General features: G+C 33.0%; 1 protein-coding gene across 1 annotated transcript in view; it reads right to left on the reverse strand.

The window, feature by feature from the left end:
* Positions 1 to 10,283, reverse strand: part of LOC148946533 (U4/U6.U5 tri-snRNP-associated protein 1) — a 21,395-nt gene extending 11,112 nt beyond the window's left edge. The window contains exon 1 of the mRNA XM_089097415.1: positions 10,160 to 10,283. Within this exon, the coding sequence (XP_088953541.1) occupies positions 10,160 to 10,215 (56 nt within the window). The 5' untranslated portion in view covers positions 10,216 to 10,283. The remainder of the gene's footprint in view (positions 1 to 10,159) is intronic.
* Positions 10,284 to 20,182: the final 9,899 nt, after the last annotated feature.

Genomic DNA, 20,182 nt, shown 5'->3' on the forward strand with positions numbered 1-20,182 from the left:
GCTTTATTTTTTAAAACAATAAAACACATTAGCGTAAAGAGCGAGGCGTTGAGGAGGGATGTCTCTTTACGATAAAGTTTTTTATTGTTTTAAAAAATAAAAGTTGTGAGACAGTCAAACTTTAGCGTAAAGAGCGAGGCGTTGAGGAGGGGACAGCCCCTTTCATATACGGAATAATTTCTGTTCGTTTTAAGTTTTAATGTCGCTCCTTACTTTTAGCTTAAAAAACTTGTTTTTTTTTTATTTAATATTCACATAAGTTAAGTAGACAGCAAGTAAACTATTTTTAATTGAAACCAAAACTATGTTGTTGAGTGCTGATAACTAGTAGTTACGTTCTTTAACAGCATTTGATAGAAAATTTATTATCTACTTTGGCCTACATAACAAACCAGAAAATTACAATGGTTTACAGGCTTTACATATCTAGTACATGCTTACTCCCAGGCTTGAATAATATAAATAATTAAGTAAAAAAATTTCCATTCAGCAGTGTACAAGGTTAATTTTTAGGGAAATTACTTCCACAGAAGGAAATTATATTGAATAGCTTTAAATTGTGTATTGGGGTTTTGAATAGTCCCTCTTTGGTAAATACCAAGGACATCACTTAGAATTGGAATTGCAAGAGTTTTTTAAAGGACTGGAATTCAAATTAAGTAAGCTCTACAGATTCTTGAAATGATTCCCACCACGCAATTCAGCAATAAAACAAAACTTAGTTCTTCTTTTTACTTAAATTAAATAAACAATTGATGCAAACAAACATACAATATATATATTAATGTAAATTAATAAAACCAGTTAAAACCAGTTAAACTTAAATTGATTATGCAAATCAAGCTTGAATCGAATAAAAATAACTACAAACAAGAGTTTGGGTATCGCCTCACTGCAGAAGCCTAAAACCTACTGCGTCATTGGCACTTTACTGAAAACAATTCTTTGAAATGTTTTCACTTTTGTAACTTTAAGAAATCAAAAATTAATTAAGATTTTAGGGAATAAATATTAGCATATGTATATTAAATTGACAATGCACATTTTTTTCAGTAAAGTCATTTGAATTTTTTTTTCAGTAAAGTACAAATTATATTCTGGCTTTAAGAAAGCATAGGGGTTTTGAACCCTACTCATATTAATTTATGCTCGTTTTGAGTTTGACTCTAATATTTATCTTAATTTTTGTTCGTTTTGGGTTTCATTTATTTATTGATACTGATTTGGGGTAGTTGTATGCTTGGTAGATTATATGATAGTCCGGATGCCAGGTGTTGAAAATGTGAACCATACCACCACGGAACGGGCCTGCTACGAGAATTAGCCTACCCTCCACCCCCTAAATTGACCATGCGAATTCAAAAATACCAATGGCACTTGCTTGCAAGTGGTGGAACACTCCGAAACTTGACATTTTATTATATTTTGGTGTTTCATGCAAGAAAATGCATGTTCCACAAAGTTTCAGGTGCAGTTTTCCGCTCAAATAGAAATGCCTAGAAGCCATAGAATGTTTTCATAACAAACTAACACGATTAGTTAGAAAAAATGGCAGAGTTAAAAAATGGCAAAACTATATGAGTCTTGAACAGTCTTGGAAAGTATAAACAAAATAAAATTGAATATTAGATATATAATGATATTAATTGTTGAAAGATCCATCAGTTCAAGATTTTTTTTACTGTAATTTTTATTTTCATTTTCAATGCTGTAAGAACTAGAAAAGAATAAATTTGTAATATACGAGTAATTCGTTTTCAGTGAAGCACCAATGACGCAGAAGGCTTTAGGTTTTTACAGTTAAAGAAGGGGGCAGTATCCAAATTTTGTTTGTAGTGAAACTATATTTGTCTAGACCAATCTTGAAAAGAACTAATAAATTAAACTGAATATTTGATGCATAATGATATTAATTGCTAAAAGCTCATCAGTTAAAAATTTTACTGTAATTTTAATATTTATTTTCAATATTAAGTACAAAAGAAAAACATTTGTAATATAATTCGTTTTCAGTAAAGCGCCAATGACGCAGTAGGTTTTGGGCTTCTTCAGTGAGGCGATACCCAAACTCTTGTTTATAGTTATTTTTATTCGATTCAAACTTGATTTGCATAATCAATTTAAGTTTCACTCGTTTTAAGATTTATTTATTCATTTACATTAATATATATTGTATGTTTGTTCACATTGATTGTTTATTTAATTTATGTTCGTTTTAAGTTTCATTTATACTTTAATAGCAAAATATTTGTTTTCGTTTTAAGCTTGATTTTCATATTTAATCTAAGCATTACTCGCTTTAAGATCTATTTATTCATTTATATAATCACTTGTTGTATGTCTTTTGCTATGATTGTTTATTTAATTTCTGTTCGTTTTGGGTTTCATTTATTCTTCAATAGTAATTCCTGGTCGTTCTGAGTTTGAATTTTAACAGGTACTTGTATCTCCTGAGCTTAAGTTTAAAATCGTCTTTACTTTTCTTTTAAAAACTTATTTTTCAGAAATTTTTTTTAATTAATTTTTGTTCGTTTTTGATTGCAAAAAGTTTCAAGTTTTTATGGCGGGGGGGGGGGGGCTTACTGTCCGATTATTCTTGACTTTAAAAAATAGATCTAGAACTTTCAATTTAAATCAAATGAGGCTTTTTTCAAAGTCTATACAATTAACTCTTTGATAAAAACCTTATATATGAACAATAGACAGCTTGCATAACTTGTGGACAGCGATTGACGACATTGAATGGATTGAAAAATAGCACCAATAGGGGGGTTTAGACCATTTCACTTGCCGACACAAAGGGATCACAACTGTTTGGAATTAACCTTAATAGGATTTTGTGTGCCAAAGCAATTTTACATCTATCACAGAGTATGTATTTTAACCTTATAATTGGATAATTATAATAGATATCCTATGTGTTCTTCCCATACAAAACCTCTTCCCATAAGTTATAAACCCCCCTTAATAAGTTATGCCCCAGGTCATATCTTACAACGCCTACCCCCAGGCCCTGGTGGGCTGTGTTGACACCGGAGTTTTTGTTATCAGAACTTTGAACTATTTTAACAAAATGTCTATCTCAAAATTTTTATCTGATGCATTTAGGGCGTGGAGGAGCGGGGGGGGGGGGCTAGTTACCCTCCAATCTCTTTTGACAAGAAATTTCAATTTTCAATCAAATGAGCCCTCTCTAAAGTTTATACGAGCATCCCTTCCATAAGAAATAATGGGAAGGTTTCGGAGAATTCTTAACTTAAAACTCGTGCCCTAAGGGCTGCGAGGGATCTTTCCCGCCCAAAAACCTAACTTCTATACTCTAATACCCTGGCTAACAGAACTGCTATTCTAAAGTTTTGATTGGATGTATCAGGAGAAAAGGTGGGCGTGAAAGGGGGGTTAGTTGCCTCCAGTTACTACCAACCATTAAAAAGGGCCCTATCCCTTGGAACTTTCAATCATATGAACGCTTTTTCAAGTTTTTACAACACCGTCTTCTATAAAAACCCTATTTGCCCCCAGGGCATAACTTAAAACCCTTGCCCTGAGGGTTGTGGGTGATTGTATATGATGGGCTTGAGAACAACCAAAACCGGCTCTGAACCCAACTTGATAATCAGAAAAATCCCATTTAGTCAAAACTTCAGGTAATACGACATACTCCAACAGCTTGCTCATGACACAGGACACTGTAATTGGTTGATAACTGGAACACTGATCTGCGTCCTTTCCCTTTTTCAAAACTGATGTTACGATTCCCGAAAAAAAAAACTATCTGGAACTAACAACTGGGCTAAACACATCTGGAACAGGAGCTGAATATGTGTTAACAATAATGGACACTTAATGGTGAAGTGATTGTAACGCAGACCATTCATATCAGAAGCACTTGATTTCTTAACATTCTTAAAAGCCCAATAGACATCCCCACTAAATATTGACTATATATGGACTTGCCAAAGAACTCGGGGAACAGTATTATGTAATAAGGAAGAAAACATGGACTGGATAGAATGATTAAATGTAGAAAAAACACGAGTAAAATGAGCAACAAAATCATTGATTTTGATAATCGAAACGGTAGCAGGCACACACTTGCTGCTATTAATTACATTGGACCAAGACTTCCGATCCGAGGGGCCATCCAAACCATTCAGGCAGGCTTGATACAAAGAAGATCTAAACTCATGTTTCGAACTTTGCTTAAGTTTAAATACTTCACCAGACTTGGGCCAACCACAAGCAATCCAAAGGCAAAGCCAAAACTTTGCACATTGTTTAGGGCACTTCTGGGCACACATTCCATAACGGTTTTCTGGTGCAAAATCTAACACATTCAACAGGAACTGAAACTGAAGCAGCTGACTTCAAACAATGCACGATCTGGTAATAGTAACAATTTAAATCAATCTGAGCTATCGGTGACCTTACAGAGGTTTGTAAAAGGTGAAAAGGCACTTTCAGGCTTGATAACAACAAGCAAAGAACATACAAATAAACTTCAGAATTTACTTGTTTCCAATTTGGCTTATCAAACCATTTATTATGGTAAGAAAAACGGTTAAAAGCCAGTTGAGCAGGTGACTCAATTTCACAAGTTAAAGGCAAGTGGTCATCCTTAATTTTATCATCCAAAACAATCACAAGAGGAACCACGAAAGATACACTTGAAACTATAATATGATCAAGGTTTGATTTAGAGCCATAATGGATATGAATGTCGGTAAACTGTTTATCTTTATCGACTAACTTATAGCCACTAGGCAAAGCATCAAAAAACAGGTCACTTCTTTCAGATTGGGACAGAAGATTGGCGAACCCCATCAAAGCCCCATGTGATCTGCCTTCTTTCTAGGCTATTAATAGGGAGCCTTATTATATTTATTTGGACTCACCAAACATCACAAAAGTACTGAAGTTCTTAAGTGTATATAGAATAATAAGACGCCAAGAGAGTATGAGATCCCTTCTGAAATGTGCAAGGATTTGTATGTTTCTCTATTTGTACCTAACCTGCTAGTTGTACAAGCATGGATGGCAAAGACTTTCCCAAACGACTGGAATGTACCAGTCCTTCTTCCGGCCAATTAAAACCTAGATAAGCCTGTTTGTGGAAACTATGGAGTCATCTCCTTAATTGACAATATATTGAAAATCTTCTGCAACATTCTTTTAAATAAATTTAAAGACGCACAGGAAAAGTTAATCTGTCCTGAACTGGCAGGTCTCAGACAAGGGAGGGGCTTCCAGAGCAGATACTCATGATCCAGCTCATCCAGAAAAAGTACAACAGATATCATTTACCCTGTTTGTCACTTTCATTGACTTCATTACTTCTTTTGACTCTCTAATTATAGAAGAACAAAGAAAAAATAAAAAGGGAGAGAGAAAAAAAATATATAAATAAATAAGTAGGAAAGAAACTCACATATTAAACAAAACTTCCAGCACTGGTGTATTTAACACAATAAACAAAAGCAAAAATGTCTATATTGATACCTGTGTCACTCTCCTTTTACAATCAATGCATAAATGGAAATCTATCACAAAGTGAAGAATATATTTACTTGAACAAACAATAAAGGTCAACATAGAGTGTATCACTCTATATTGATAATTATATTAAAGAATAAATTCTTTAAGTTTTGATATATTTCCATTTATACATTGATAGTAAGAGGAGAGTGACACATGGTATCAATATGGACATTTGCTTTTGTTTATTGTGTTAAATATTTCTAAGTGTGTTATATTTTAAAAGAACATTTTTTTGTTTTTTCTTTTTTCCATTGAGAAAGGCTCCTGGACGTGCGTCCGCCAAAATATTTGGAGTATATTTTAATTAAGTGTTTATTTGTTATTATGTATTGTTTCACTGCTTTATTAAAATTAAAACCTGTTTTTTCTTGCTTAAATTTTTGGATATTTTCTTCTTCAAACTGGGAATGAATGAGTAGCCTATGATTACCAAAAAAAAGTATACAATTTTATACTCATTAGGAATACAGCCTAATAATCCCAGTAGCACTGTAGTCAGGACTCTTCCAAAGGATACAAGTGAATGAAAAAGTATCACTTTGATTTCTTGTTTTATGCTTTTTCTGATATTCATATTTGCATTTGTGGCAATGGAACTCATCTCTCCCTAATGGTCCCAATAAGGCCCATGGCTATAAAAAAGAAAACTAAAGGAAAGACTACTGATGAAATTCATACTTTATAATATGCAGTAAGTTTCAAACAACTAAGTTTTTTTTCATAAATATTTTCAAGTTATTTTAAAGCAACAGAATTTGCAGACTAGGGTATTAAATAATTCATCAAAGCACCATTTCCTTTTTTTTAGCTGTAATTAAAAAAATAAAAATTCATGTAAATTAAAAAATAAAAATAAAATAGTATTTGCTATCTAAACCTTCATACTGCTGCCAAGAATAGGCAAAACAGTTATTTTTGTATTGAATAGTTGCTTTTTTTTAGTATCAGAATGCAGCTGAAGAACAAAGAAAACACCATTATGAATTATTACAGCAAAAAATGTTATCATTTACAAATAATTTCAAGTTGAAAATGAAAATGGAAAGAAATATGAAAATGTGAATTGAAATCAAGTTTCAACTGGAATTGAAATTTGCTGCAAATTGTAAGTAAGAATTTCAGCAGTTTTCATCTTAGTCATAAACAATGCTGAATATTTTCAATTTACTGATAGTCACTAGTGAAGCCTAATCTTGGAAGCCTAAGCTTGAACACTATCTTGGAGAATTGGGGGGAGGGGCACCCCCCCAACTTTTTTGGTATTCAATTTAGCAAAATTGGCCAAAATTTAGCAAAATTCTTGATTTCTGCAGAAAATTTGGCATAAATCAGGTAGTAATTTGGTAAAATGTTCAAAGATTGCCCCCCCCCAATAAAATGAGCCTCAGTATGCCCCTGGCTGTAGGGGTAACTATTGTCAAATCAGCATAGCAAAATTAAAAAAATTTCAAGATTTTAGTCAACCAATCTCAACTAGTCTAGTGTAAATTATCAGATAATGTTAACTATTTAAACCTATATACATCATATCTAAGATTATGAGCCTATTGTCCATGTTCAGGGAAGATAAATTTCAGCCAAGATATTTGAATCAGATTAGGCTTAAAATTATAATCATATTTTTATATAAAATCCTAATTATGATTTTTAAAATCACAATCAAAAGGAGTATAAAATAAGGAATATAATGGTACTATTTGGTACTATTTATTGTCATGACTCCTATCAAATATTAACAGGAATTGGAAGTCACTCAAGGTCCATTTAAGGGCCTTAAATTGCATTTGCAAGTGAAATGATTGTTATTGAAAAAGCATAAAAAATAGTATTGAGCAGTGTTAACCTTGTCTCTATGTAAGCAGGTTCATAAAATTGTCTAAAATTTTAACAGTTGACTATTACTTTCATTTTAAACAATAAGCAGAACAACAGTGATTTTTTTTTATACAAGACAGTGGAATGCAACTTTAAATTAATATTTCAACCCTATATCTAAGGGTTGTCCTCAACAAAACAAATGAAGAACAAACCAATATAAAAGAAACTCACATTAAAATGTGATCTTTAAAACTGAAAAAAGTTTTTTAAATTTTCAAAACAGCCCTAGCATCATTACTTCAAGGAAGTCAAACCAGGACTTTTTTTTTCTTTGTTTGTTTTGCTGAGGACGCCCTTGAATATAGAGTTGAAATATTTATTTAAAGTTGCATTCCACTGTCTTGTATAAAAATTTCCCTGTTGTTCTACTTATTGTTTATGAAGGAAAGGCAGTGTGGTCTTCACTGCCATTTACTTTCTTTTTAATAAGATTTTTCCTTCTGTGGAGCTGCCAAACTAAAATGTTACCAAAAACAGTATATGATAGCCTAGTTGATAAAATATGGAACCTAATGGTACTACTTTTATTTTATTGAGACAGGCTAGGCTATTTTTTCAGAATTAAGGTAGCCTAAATATAGACCTGTCATGTGGCCTTTTTAATCTTCTAAGTCCTAGAAATAAGAAAAGCATAGACATAATAGGTTGGCTATACCTTCCTAGGATACAATTTAGACCTTGGATTCATTCCTGAGAGTTTTATTCACTTATCTAAACTACTATTCTAAGACAGCAAGAAGTCCTCATGCTAGGATTTTACCAATGTTTCTTGCTATAGAGGTGTCAAACTAGAATTTTACCAAAAGCAACCAGGGGTGTCCAATATGGGGGGAACATGAGCAAACATCCCTATTGTGTTTAGCCAGTCATTAAAAAGTTAATTGGCAAAATATTTGAACAAAGTACTGCTATTGTACTGCCTCAAGTTTTGTTTTATTATTCAAATGGGTAAAATTCTAGTTTAGCTACTTTTTGCTATTTTGGAGAGTAGGTAGGTTATAAAAATGAAACTTTCATTAATGAATCTAGGGCCAAAAACATACTCCAGGAAGGTATTGCCAAGCTTCCATGTTAACTCTCTTCTGATTTAAAAGTGTTAGAAATTTGCCTACTTCACAGGTCTATAGCTATTGAAATTTCAACAAAAAAAAACATTTTATATTCATTTTCAGTTTTCAGCTTCTTTTTCTCTGGTTTCAGTTATGAAAATAAAATTCCTGTTATTTGAGTAGAATTTTAATCTATATCAATTGTTTTTTTTTTTTTTTTTTTTAATTTATGAAATACTTGGAAAGGGGTTAGGTTAGGAAAATGAAACTTTCAGGGGTGAATCCAGGGCCAAAAAAAAACATCCTTTGTGAAGGCATTACCAAGCTTCTATGTTAACTCTCTTCTTATTTCTAAGTCTTTGAAATTTGAATTTTTGACAGGTCCATTACCTATTGAAATTTTGACAAAACAACATTTTACCTTAATTTTCAGTTATCAGTTTCTTTTTCACTGGTTTTAGTTCTAAAAATGCCATTCTTATTATTTGAGTAGAATTTTAAGCCATATCAATGGGATTTTTTTTTCTAAATTTAGGATATATATTTACAGATCTTTGAAACCTCATAAATTGGAATTGAGCAAAGTTGTGAAGCTAAAAACAGTTTTCTTGTGCTTAATTTAAGCAGAAGATCTATTTTGCAAGGTTTTAATAACTTAGCTTTTAATAACACTCCCTCTAGAGGGTTTTATAACTTTTTTAATAACAATAACTTAACTAGTGTTGATAACTTCTTTGTGTGGTTACAAAAATGAAATACCTTTGGGGCCCCTTTAATAGTTTAAGACGCAACTACCCCAAGCAGCAATTATTGAATTACAAAAGAGCATGCAAAAGGCATCAAATGGCATTTTCACTTTTATCTTAGCTAAATTATAGTGTCACCTAGAAATTTACCACTTCATTTTCTTAACCTAACCCCTTTCCAAGATGGCAAAAAGTAGCTAAACTAGAATTTTACCAGCAAATGCGCTGATGGACTTTAATGATGTACAATAAACTGAAAATTGATCCAAGTCAATAAATAAGGAGCAATTTAAATAGCCATATCCTCAATTACCTTAAATTGCATTGTCTAGCAAAATAAGGATTAAATCCTGTAGAATCACTGGTTAGTGATGACAATGGTTGGACATCTTAACAGTAGGCCTATCCCACTCAGTTTGTCATAGCTTTGATGACCATTCTCTATTAACAGCTCTTTTAATGGCAGCAGTACTAGGGGTAGTGACTGTTTCTTTGGTGAGTGAATTCCACAAACACACTATTCTATTAGTGAAGAAGTTATGGCATAGTCTAGTGGTAGCTCTATTCTGATATAGTTTCCAACTGTGTCCTCTAGTTCTAGCAGATTGGTCAATTTGAAATGGTTTATTTAATGGAGAGTTAGAATTCAGGAGCTTATATATCATAATAGCCTATCGCACCCTTTAGGCTACATCTATAGGATGAGAGCGGATATCAAGAGATATATCACCCAAATCAGTTAATAAAATTACCAGCCAGTCAGTAAAGTCCATTGACTCCCCAACTCCCAAACATTTTGGCTAGTGATAGCTCTGCAAGCAGTAGGCCTACTTGACAGCCTATTATATGACCCCAAGATGAAGGGGTTACTTAAATAACTAGGACTTTTCAGATCTTCTTAAATCCTTCGCAACCAAAATATTATAGAATGACAAAAAAATGACGTACCTGCTACGGCTTCGATGTTTCTTTTTCTTCAAACTTTTATCTTTTTTTGACCCCATTTTACCTCTATAGGCTACCTCTTTTTTATCTCAATTTCTTCCTTAAATGTTAGAGGTGAAAATACACATTTCGAAACATTTAATGTAATAGATCGCAGTCTAAAAGACACTTCCTAAGAAATAACTGAGGGCTGAACACCTCCAACACCTGGAACTGAAGTGAGGAAACAATTGAAATCCAGGACCATAATTTCACTCAGAAGTGTGATTTGTAGCAATTAAGGCAAACAAACTTTTAAAGTCGGATACACGTAGCTTTTTTTAGGCACTAAATTACAAAGAAAATGGTAGCGATTCGAGTTGAAAAAATTTATTGCTTTTAGTGCCGATTTATGATAACAGTACCGAATTTCATAGTGATCATAAGAAAAATATTCTTCCTGAGGTGTTTCAATCCTCGATTGTTTCCTTCCCTTCAACAGGAAAATCAGAAGACCTAAGCAGAGATCAATTATGCACCTATTCATATTTTGCAGCTGACTACTGTTGTCCATTATCTTTAGCTTTGATAATCTCGCGCAAAGGGTACTCTTTTTCTACCACTATCGTTTGCCCACGTAGTGTTGAAATGTATGGCGAAAAAAGTTATGTGCATCCAGCCCTTAATCGTCTAATGGCTGATTGAAAAAAAGGTGGTGATTATAAATTTTAATGTTGAGCTTAAACAATCAATTCGTTACACCAATTAGGTACGGCACAGTGAATGCCTTCAGGGATTTACCATGGTTTCTCTTTTATGTAAGTAGATGCTGCAAAAGTATTTAAATACCTAAGCATCTAAATATATTTGATAATTTATTTCTTAGTGATTTTTAATGCTACCGGGCTATTTTTCAAGTTTTTAAACATGGTAATACTTTTGAATGAAGCTTAATACTTCTTTGTGGCTTAATACTACGTATTCCTAGTCACCAAGTGCTTTTAGTTATTATTATAGGGATTTTATTCTGATAACTCAAAAAACAAAATATCTTCAAATTAGGCCGGAAAAAAAGGTTGTTCACAAAATCTTTCTTATTAGTTTTAGGATATATAAATGGGTTAACACTGAATTATAAAATTTTGGCACCAGTTACTCGTAAATTTCTTTTGCTCTGATCTTTTCGTGACTGATTTTACTTTATGGATCATGGTTACGCTCACTCAGATCTCTTTGTTACGCTGCCAGATGAGCTATTAACTTTTTTTTCCCACAGTGATTCTTATGGTAGAGTCGCTGAGATAGTGTGCACGAGTGATACAACTGTTAAAGTACGATTGTTGAAACATTTTTATGACAGAAACTGTAAATATTTTCTGAGTCCACACTGGCTAATCATGATAAAACATAAAATCACGATGAAAGGAAGAAAACGAGGACAATAAACAGCCAGTAAAAATTTGAAAAATTATGCAAATATTTCGATCAAGACCTCTGCTTGACCGTCCTTAGTGCAGAATAAAACTGACGAAAATATAAAAAACCAAACCTTAGAAGATAACCCAACTAAAATACGATGACCCTTTCTGAGTAACAGTGAAAGTGTAACTGAATAAAAAACACAAGTCTAACCTTAAAGGCTAATCGACTTCCAGGTAGATTATTATCAGAGATTCTTTGTTTGCACAATATTTTACTTTCTTAGTAATAAAATTTCAAAAACTCGACTTTTTCTATAGCAAAACCTTTCGCCGACCAATTTTCAGCAGATTTCTAGAATAGTTCAAAATACTTTCCGCCACCCCTTTTATATGACTAAGGTCTGTTTATCAGAAAAGTTTGAAAAACTAGAATACGAAAAATTTCAGAATTCCAGATATAATTCTTCCTAGATTCTGTTCTGGTCCGGCCATTGAGAACTTCGCTTCTAAAGTTCTTAAACCGGAAGGAGCCATATGTTTTGTCTAAGGGACCTAAATTTTGCCTACCTCAATCACAAGTGAATTTCTCAGAGATAGTCTCCAACGTGGAGGCGGGTATATTTGGTTTACGTGGTGCTGTGGAAAAATCGAGATTTATTTCAAGAAACGAGTGAGGTGGTTAAGAATATTCTTGATTTCAATCCGTATTCCTCAAGCTAAAAAAAATCAGGAAACGAAGATTCTCAAGAATTTAAGAAAAGACCCACACATCATTATTACCAGGGCTGATAAAGGAAATAAAATTGTTATCCTTGATAAAACTTAATATAATGAAAAGGTTACAGATATTTTTTCCGAAACTCTTACTTACAAGCTCATAGATTCAGACCACACCGATAAGTTCACCCGTGTAGTACGAAAGGAGCTAGGAATTTTGCAAGCTGAAAGACTTATTAATCCAAAAATGCATAAATTATTTTCCCCTAAAGGTTGTTCCGCTCCTAAATTTTAAGGTCTCCCAAAAATCAGCAAAGATGGAGTTTCTCTACGCCCAATTGTGGCTTCATATAGCAAGATTGCCAGATTTGGAAAACGGCTGTCAACACTTTTTCACCCCCTTATGCAAACGCAAATTTCATATATTAAAAATTCAGTTCACCTTGTTGAAAGATTAAAAGACTTTGATATAAAACAAGATACTTTTTTGGCCAGTTTCGATGCCATTTCTATATATACATCTTGTAATATCAAAAATGTGAACTGGCTCTTCAAAGGAAATTAAAAGATAATAATGACCAAATGGACTACAAAACACTGGACATAGAAACTATTATGCGTCTCGCCTGTCTTTGCAATAGTTCCTCAACATATTTCCGATACAATAACCAATTTTTCACCCAAACCATTTGTCTACCGATGGGTACTAGCCTTACACAGTTTTTGGCAACTTTTTATATGCAATTCACTGAAACCTCTTCTTTGAAACATATTCCTCTGAAACACCGGTTCTGGGGTCGGTTTGTGGATGAAGTTATTTCTGTGTGAGATCATGGAAGGGAGTCTCTTAACTCTTTCTCGACTCATCTAAAGACTTTGGACTCTAATCTTCATTCACTTTAGAACCAGAAGATAACCACAAGCTTCTTTTTCTAGATGTCTTAGTTTTCAATAAGTCTCTTAGCCTTGAATCTTCTATTTATAGAAAGCTACGCATAACGGTAGGTATTTGTATTTTTCCTCCAACGAATCTCCCTACATAAAAAGAAGAGTAGTTGTTTCTTTGGTTGACCGAGTAATAAGAATATTCTCGGAGCCTCACATTCTCAGAATTGAACTATATTAAAGACATTTCATTTTGTAATGGATACCCCCATAAAAATACTTGAATCCGTTATAGACAAAAGTTGAAAAAAGATAGAAAATAATGCATCAAATCCAAAAACCCCAACAGATATCGTCCCATTTGTGGATGATAAGAAACTTTTCACTGCTCTACCCTACATTCCGAAATTGAGAGGCAAATTAAAAAAGAATCCTTAAAAAACATAAACTTAATGTCACCTTTAAAAATCCAAATACGATACAGAGCTTTTTCAACAGTGGCAAAGATAAAACCAGCCCCAATCAGGGTAGTAGTGTTTATAGAATTCCCTGTTCTTGTGGCTGTCCTCAGGGCAAGGGTTGTAAGTTATGCCCTGGGCTCATATAAGGTTTTTATAGAAAGCTTTATCGTAGAAACAAAAATGGCTCATTCGATTAGAAATTCAAAGTTCTAACGCCCTTTTTAATAATCGAAAGTGATTGGAGGGCAACTAACCCCCCTCTCACGCCCACCTTTTCCCCAAACACATCCAATCAAAATTTTGAGATATCCATTTTGTTCAACGTAGTTGAAAGTTCCGGTAATTAGGTCTTTGAGTATGACAACCCCCCAACCCCTACAGACCTCATGGTAAGTGTTTTAAATTATAACCTGGGGACATGTAGGGTTTTATAGAAAGCATTGTTTTAGAAACTTCGAAAAGAGCTCATTCGATTGGAAATTGAAATGGCTAGTGCCCTTTATAATAATCGAAGTGATTAGAAGGCAACTAACATCCCTTCCAAGCTCACCATTTCCCCAAACACATCCAATCAAAATCTTGGGACAGCCATTTTTTAACAACAGTTAAATTTCTCGAAATTATGTCTTTGAGCAGGACACTCCCCCCATAGTCTTCAAGGCTAGTGTGTTAAAGTGATTTTAAGGTATTTGGGCGAAGTTGAAGTTGATGCCTTTATTACTCCCTTTACAGGGGTGATAACTATAGCCCTAAGGTAAATAAACTTTGGTGCGTTCCTTAGGCTATGAACTGACTAATGGAACGTACCAGCTGGGAATATTCGAGGGACTAAATTAAGATTGTAGAGAGGTTGGCTATAACACAATACTTTTATTCAGCTAAATCACAACTCTAATGGTCTGATAATATATAAGCCGCTGGGGTTGGTTGTCCCAGGGAGTCAACAGGCATAAGAAATCTAAAATACAGTATAATACAACGAGACATTTAAACCCTTACTATAGTTCGGGTATATTCCAAGGTGTTCTTAAATCGAATCAGCAAAGGTCTATTCAGTACAAAAGTAGTCCATCACTTTCTGTTTTAATAAATTGTATGACTTATAAATTTTACCAACGATATCTTATCGGGCCCATTAACGCACATAGCAAGGAAGTGGTGATTTCTCAATTTCTTATTAAGCAAAAACATACCAGGATGTGTACTTTATCTTAATAAAAGGTGGCATTTCGAAACTTGTATTTGCGTCTTTTTGTTTTTACTAAATCCGATTATGACTTGAATAGAAAGCGGCACCACAATACTCCCCTCCTCGAGAAAAGTTGTCCCAACTCTAAATATTTTACTTTTAAAACAACAATTTTTAATTTTGTACATCCTTGTTATAATGCCATTTTCGGGTCATTTTAAGCATATAGCCTTAATGGGTTTCTGTAGGGTCATGTTTTTGGCCAAATATTATGCCATGTTCTTTCTTCCAAGGATATCAATTGTTATAGACTTTATCCTTGTTATTCTCTGTTCTCTCTTTTTTTTGTCTTTAAGACTATAAAATTCTCTTTTCACCCTCATTCTAATATGCATATTCTCTTTTAGTTTGACCCACAGTGGCTTAAGCATTATACTAGTGTTTTTGCTTAAGTTAGATTTAATGTTAAATTAGAAACTGTTTGATTATATTGAGTTTAAATTTAATTCCCATTAATAATTTAGTTTATATGGATGATGTGGTTGATTTACCATTTATCTTCTGGGGTTATAAGTGCCTTGGATAAATTATACATGACAATTTTAAGTAGCCACAGATTTTACTTAAACACAAATTATAGATTTTTTCAACTTATCGGATGCCATTTAGGCTGTAAGCTATTTTCTCGTTCGTCTTAAACATTGAACATTTATCATTTAACTTCTTTTTTCAATCAACAAATTGGTAATAAATTCTCACTTATTACTAGATTCTGTTGACGCTGATTTTGGAAAATGAAATATCAAGAAAATGTATATCAATGCATCAGAAATTTTTTGATAATGGCATAATACATAAACCCAAAAAATTTGTCTGAAGTGCATCCAACTTGATTGATATTGACAAAAATTAACCAACAGTGGGTTGTAAAAAAAACTAGGTCTGTGATCTAAAGAATAAAAATTTTGATATCAGTATACAAATAAAGCATTAACGGTTGTATAAATAAGGAAAAATTACACACTACTAATATAAAAGTAATTTTTTTGTAAGTAAGAGTCTAATTATTTTCTTATTTGTTTTCTAAACACAAAGCGCCGCTAAAATAGAAACGTTCCGTTTCTTGTTGGCGTTTAATTACATTAATATTCTTGACACATTAAAGTTAACATTAACTATTAAAAAACTTAAAAATTATCACCAACTTAGATACAATTATCAATACAATACATTTTGGTTAAAATTTAAAAGTTACTTTAAGACACTATATAGCAATTTAACAATACACAAAGCTATTTTTTTTAATATTTGTTTTACAACTTTTCTTTGGTTCTATTTCGAAAAAAAATTGTGTCAGTAACAGTTTTTGCTTACTATATGTCGGTTTGCTTATACAAACTTTTATGCTTTCTAATTCTGTTCGAATTTCAGACACTTGAGACAGTTTAATAACGTTTTCGCCTGTAATTTTTTTTTCAGCTTTAATGTCCTTTTGGGACAAGGCTCTATTTACAGCTTAGATTTGATAAGCTCAAAATTTAGCTATTCATCTTTTTACCTGTTATGACATTATCAACGTATTTTTGCCTGCGTCTAAGGTTTGCATACCACAAGTTTCTTCCGGTTGCTCAATATACATTTCCAGGTTCTCTTGTCTGACTGCTAATGCTGAAAGGACTATTATGAGCCGGCACACAGCAATTAATTAGTTATAGCCAAACTTTTTATTTGTGGCTACACTTTTCTGTTGGGCTATTTTCTTATCAAGCAAAGTGGCCCTTCTGCAGGGAATATACCTTGCCTTCATTGCATACGGTAATTTATTTTAAAATATATAAGCAAACGTGAATATTTTTACTTTAACTTCCCCCCACATGAACAGCATAATTTTCCATCTCACCTGAAGCATAACTTCAGTATTTTTTTTAATCACGGACAGGATTACACCTGTGGCTACTAGGTGTAATCTAGCATAATATTCTATTTACTTGTACTAATTTAGTACAAAAGTATCGTTTTAAAAGTATCTACTTTGGTCAGATTAATATGTACGTATATAGAAGTTTAGCCAGCTCCATTTAATTCTATACTTTACTTCTGTCCGGCTAACAAAAATCTGTTTGTAGTCACGGTATTTTCTGTTTGATTTTTAGAGCATTATTTAATCAAATGTTGCGCCCATTTATTCAGAGAAATGCAATTTTTACGATATACTGGTTGTAAATTTTTATTCTAGCTTTAATTACGATCTTATTTGCCAAGGAAAAAAGAGAAATTAATTTCATTGGCGATGCTAACAGCTTTAAATGCGATGTTTGATATCTGCTGTTTTCATCGTGGACCTATTTATTTTGTGTATACGTGACTTTCCTAACCCAAAAAATATTCAGGTCATCATAAATTCTGTTTTTGTGATAGGGGTTATCAGAGCTTATGCGGTTTTCCTTTATCTTTTTATGATTCGCACTGGCCTTTTTTCAATAGTTTACATTCTATCTTATTTCCATAAAGTCATTGAGTGTAACTGTACCAGTTCACTTGTTTGTGTAGGGTTTGACTTTTACGATCGTGGTAGCAGTAGCTTCGATTTGTTTCTTTTTCAAAGCCATTCATCACTATCATAATTGCCATATCCAAAATATATACTCCGATATATTGACTATTACATTCATCTTAAATGCTAATTTGATCTGAATTTCTGATGTTAGTTTGGTGGACCCCCCCCCCCCCCCAAATGACAAGACGATTAGCAGTTTTTATTTTTTAATGCTAATTGTTTTGTCATTTGTGGCTTTTGCCCTTAATTTCCTCACCCTGGTTATTTCCGTGAATGGTGTGCTGTGATTTTATTGAATATGTGAATTTTACGGATCTTATTTATGTATACCGTCCTTATTGGGTATGTATTTATTTGTTATCTTCGACTAACTATAATAAGATTACAGCCAGCTTATACATGTCCGAACTTATGTAAACTCTTGCTGCCTTTCCTGTTATTATTATTATTTTTAATTCTCGTAGGAATTAAGAAATTATTATTTTTAATTCTTTTTTTTTTGTTTTTTTCAACAACCCCCCCAAAAATTATATATTTTTTCAATATACATATCAAAAGAATTGCCTTCTAATTCTCGTTCTGAATATGTATAACTCGGTTAGTTTCGCTACACTCATCAAAGATTACGATACAATAATTAATTACTGCTATGAAATGTGATTTTGATAAATCTTATCCAAAAACCATTGGCGAAGTTTTACTTCTTCCTGGAAAAAAAAATTAGTGAAAGGAAGCTGTGACTTCACTTTGATCCATTTTTCTTTTTCTCTGGGAACCGTTTAACAAATTTTCAGGCTATGTCTTTTGAGGGGTTAATATTTCTACGTTAATAACTTTTACTGAAGAAATATATTATGAAGGAAATTTTAACGTTATTTACTTTTCCCACGGTTACTATTATTATTATTCAAATACTAAGTGACTGGGCGCAACGCTAGTTTTACCTTTTCAGTTTCCTGATCTGAATTTTGGATTCCAAGTTTTTGTTTCTCCTCTTTGTAATATTGGGCAAGTCTTCCCGTGGTCTCTATAGTGGTTTCTATAGCTTACAAGGTTCCAAATTCGAGCTTGGTTTCGTTGCTTCGTCAAATGTCTTTAGAATCTGTTCCTCTTGTATTTTTGCCTTCTTAATTAGTGATTTGGCCACTTGCTGCTGCATTTTTGGCTTCTTAACTTTTCTCCATAGTTTTTCTCTTAACGTGGCCTTTCTTAACGAGGGCACAGGTTTAGTTATATCCGTTTCTGTAGAAGAATTATCGGTTTCAAATTCTGTTAGCTCGCGTCGGGTAGATAGCGTTTGTTCAAAAGCCATTTTTGTGTTAAGACTGTATACGAGTCTAGCGCACGAAATTCAGACAATTCTTGGGTTTCTTCCAATTTTTTTTCTTCTTTGGACTTAACTTCTGGTTTATCAACTTTTGAATCAGTAGCTTGTCTTTGATATTCTTCTTTGTTGCTTTCATCGCTAGTATCCGATGAGCATTGAACTTTTCCCCTTTTTTCTGGTTGGTTGTAATAGGTTTGTAGCCAAAACCGGGCCAAATGTTCCTTCCATCTCTCCCAACTGTTGTGGTAATTAAAAAATTCATAGAATTCATATGACCTTTTGATATCTACGGGTGCAATTGTTTCATCTATTTCCTAATCTGAAGAAATGGGCTCTGATTTCCATGGTTTTGAAAAAAATCCTTTTTTCATTCTATTATGGTGTACTATTTCTTCCTTTTCTTTATACTGGTGCTCTAAAACATCGGTTAAGTTATTTGGTAGAATTTTTATAATTCTGAAAGTTCTATTTTGGTTTTAACTTTTTTGTTCCTTCCAGGTTGTTTTTGTGTACATAGACCAAGTCTTATAAAGAATAATTAGTTTTATTTTGGCTTTTTCTGTCATAGTTATCCTTTCGTGCTGGTTTTGCATCTTCCGAATTGTTTTTAACTTGTTCCGTAGTTTTTTTCCTGTGCAAAACCATTTTTGCTTATATTGATCAAGATTGCAATATATTCTACCATTTACTATTTTATCCATACAAATTCAAGGATCTCTCAAATGCCATAAAAAAGGGTGTTTCCTTTAGAAAACGTGAATAAGCCTAATTGATTGCAAGGACTATGAAAGGTAGATGGTCATCCAAGTTTTCATTTTCATGCCTTACATGTATCCCCAGTATATAAGCTAATTTTCTATGTTTTCATTTAACTTTTCCATTAGCTGACGCCATATACGCCGTAGTATACCAGCACTTTATACCAAGTTTCCGTAAATTCGTCTAATAATTTGGCTCTAAAGCATGGTCCATTGTCAATATGTAAAATTCGAGGATAAATCCCGTGTTCCAAAAATAGCCGGTTGACTAAAACTGTTGCTACAGTACTTGCTTTTTCGTCTTTAATTAGGAAAGCGAACAAATATAAATTGAAGAGATCAACTATGTTTAATACACACCGATTTCCTTTCCTGGAAACTCGTAGAATTCCTCCTGCCCCCAAATATCTATAGACATTAATTCTCCTACCCCTGCAGGGTTGGGGTTTTTACCTAATTCGGCCTTAGATGTCTTTGGTGTTGAATTTTGTTTGACACACTCTTGACCGCCATGTATGAAAGTTTTTACTTTCGAGTACATTTTTGGAAAATAAAATTTTCTTTTATTCTACCAATAGTTTTCCCTTCTCCCATGTGACAGCCACTTGTTGCGTGTGCCATCTGTAAAATTTCTCCTTCTAGCGATTTTAGAATTATTGAAATAATTTTTCATTCATTTTTCTATACTCTTGTGGCGCTCTGTAATATCTTATCAAAAGATTTTTACTTTCA

The sequence above is a fragment of the Artemia sp. Qi Xiang Cuo genome, chromosome 11, assembly GCF_049724085.1.
Source record: "Artemia sp. Qi Xiang Cuo chromosome 11, ASM4972408v1, whole genome shotgun sequence".
Taxonomy (NCBI): Eukaryota; Metazoa; Arthropoda; class Branchiopoda; order Anostraca; family Artemiidae; genus Artemia; species Artemia sp. Qi Xiang Cuo.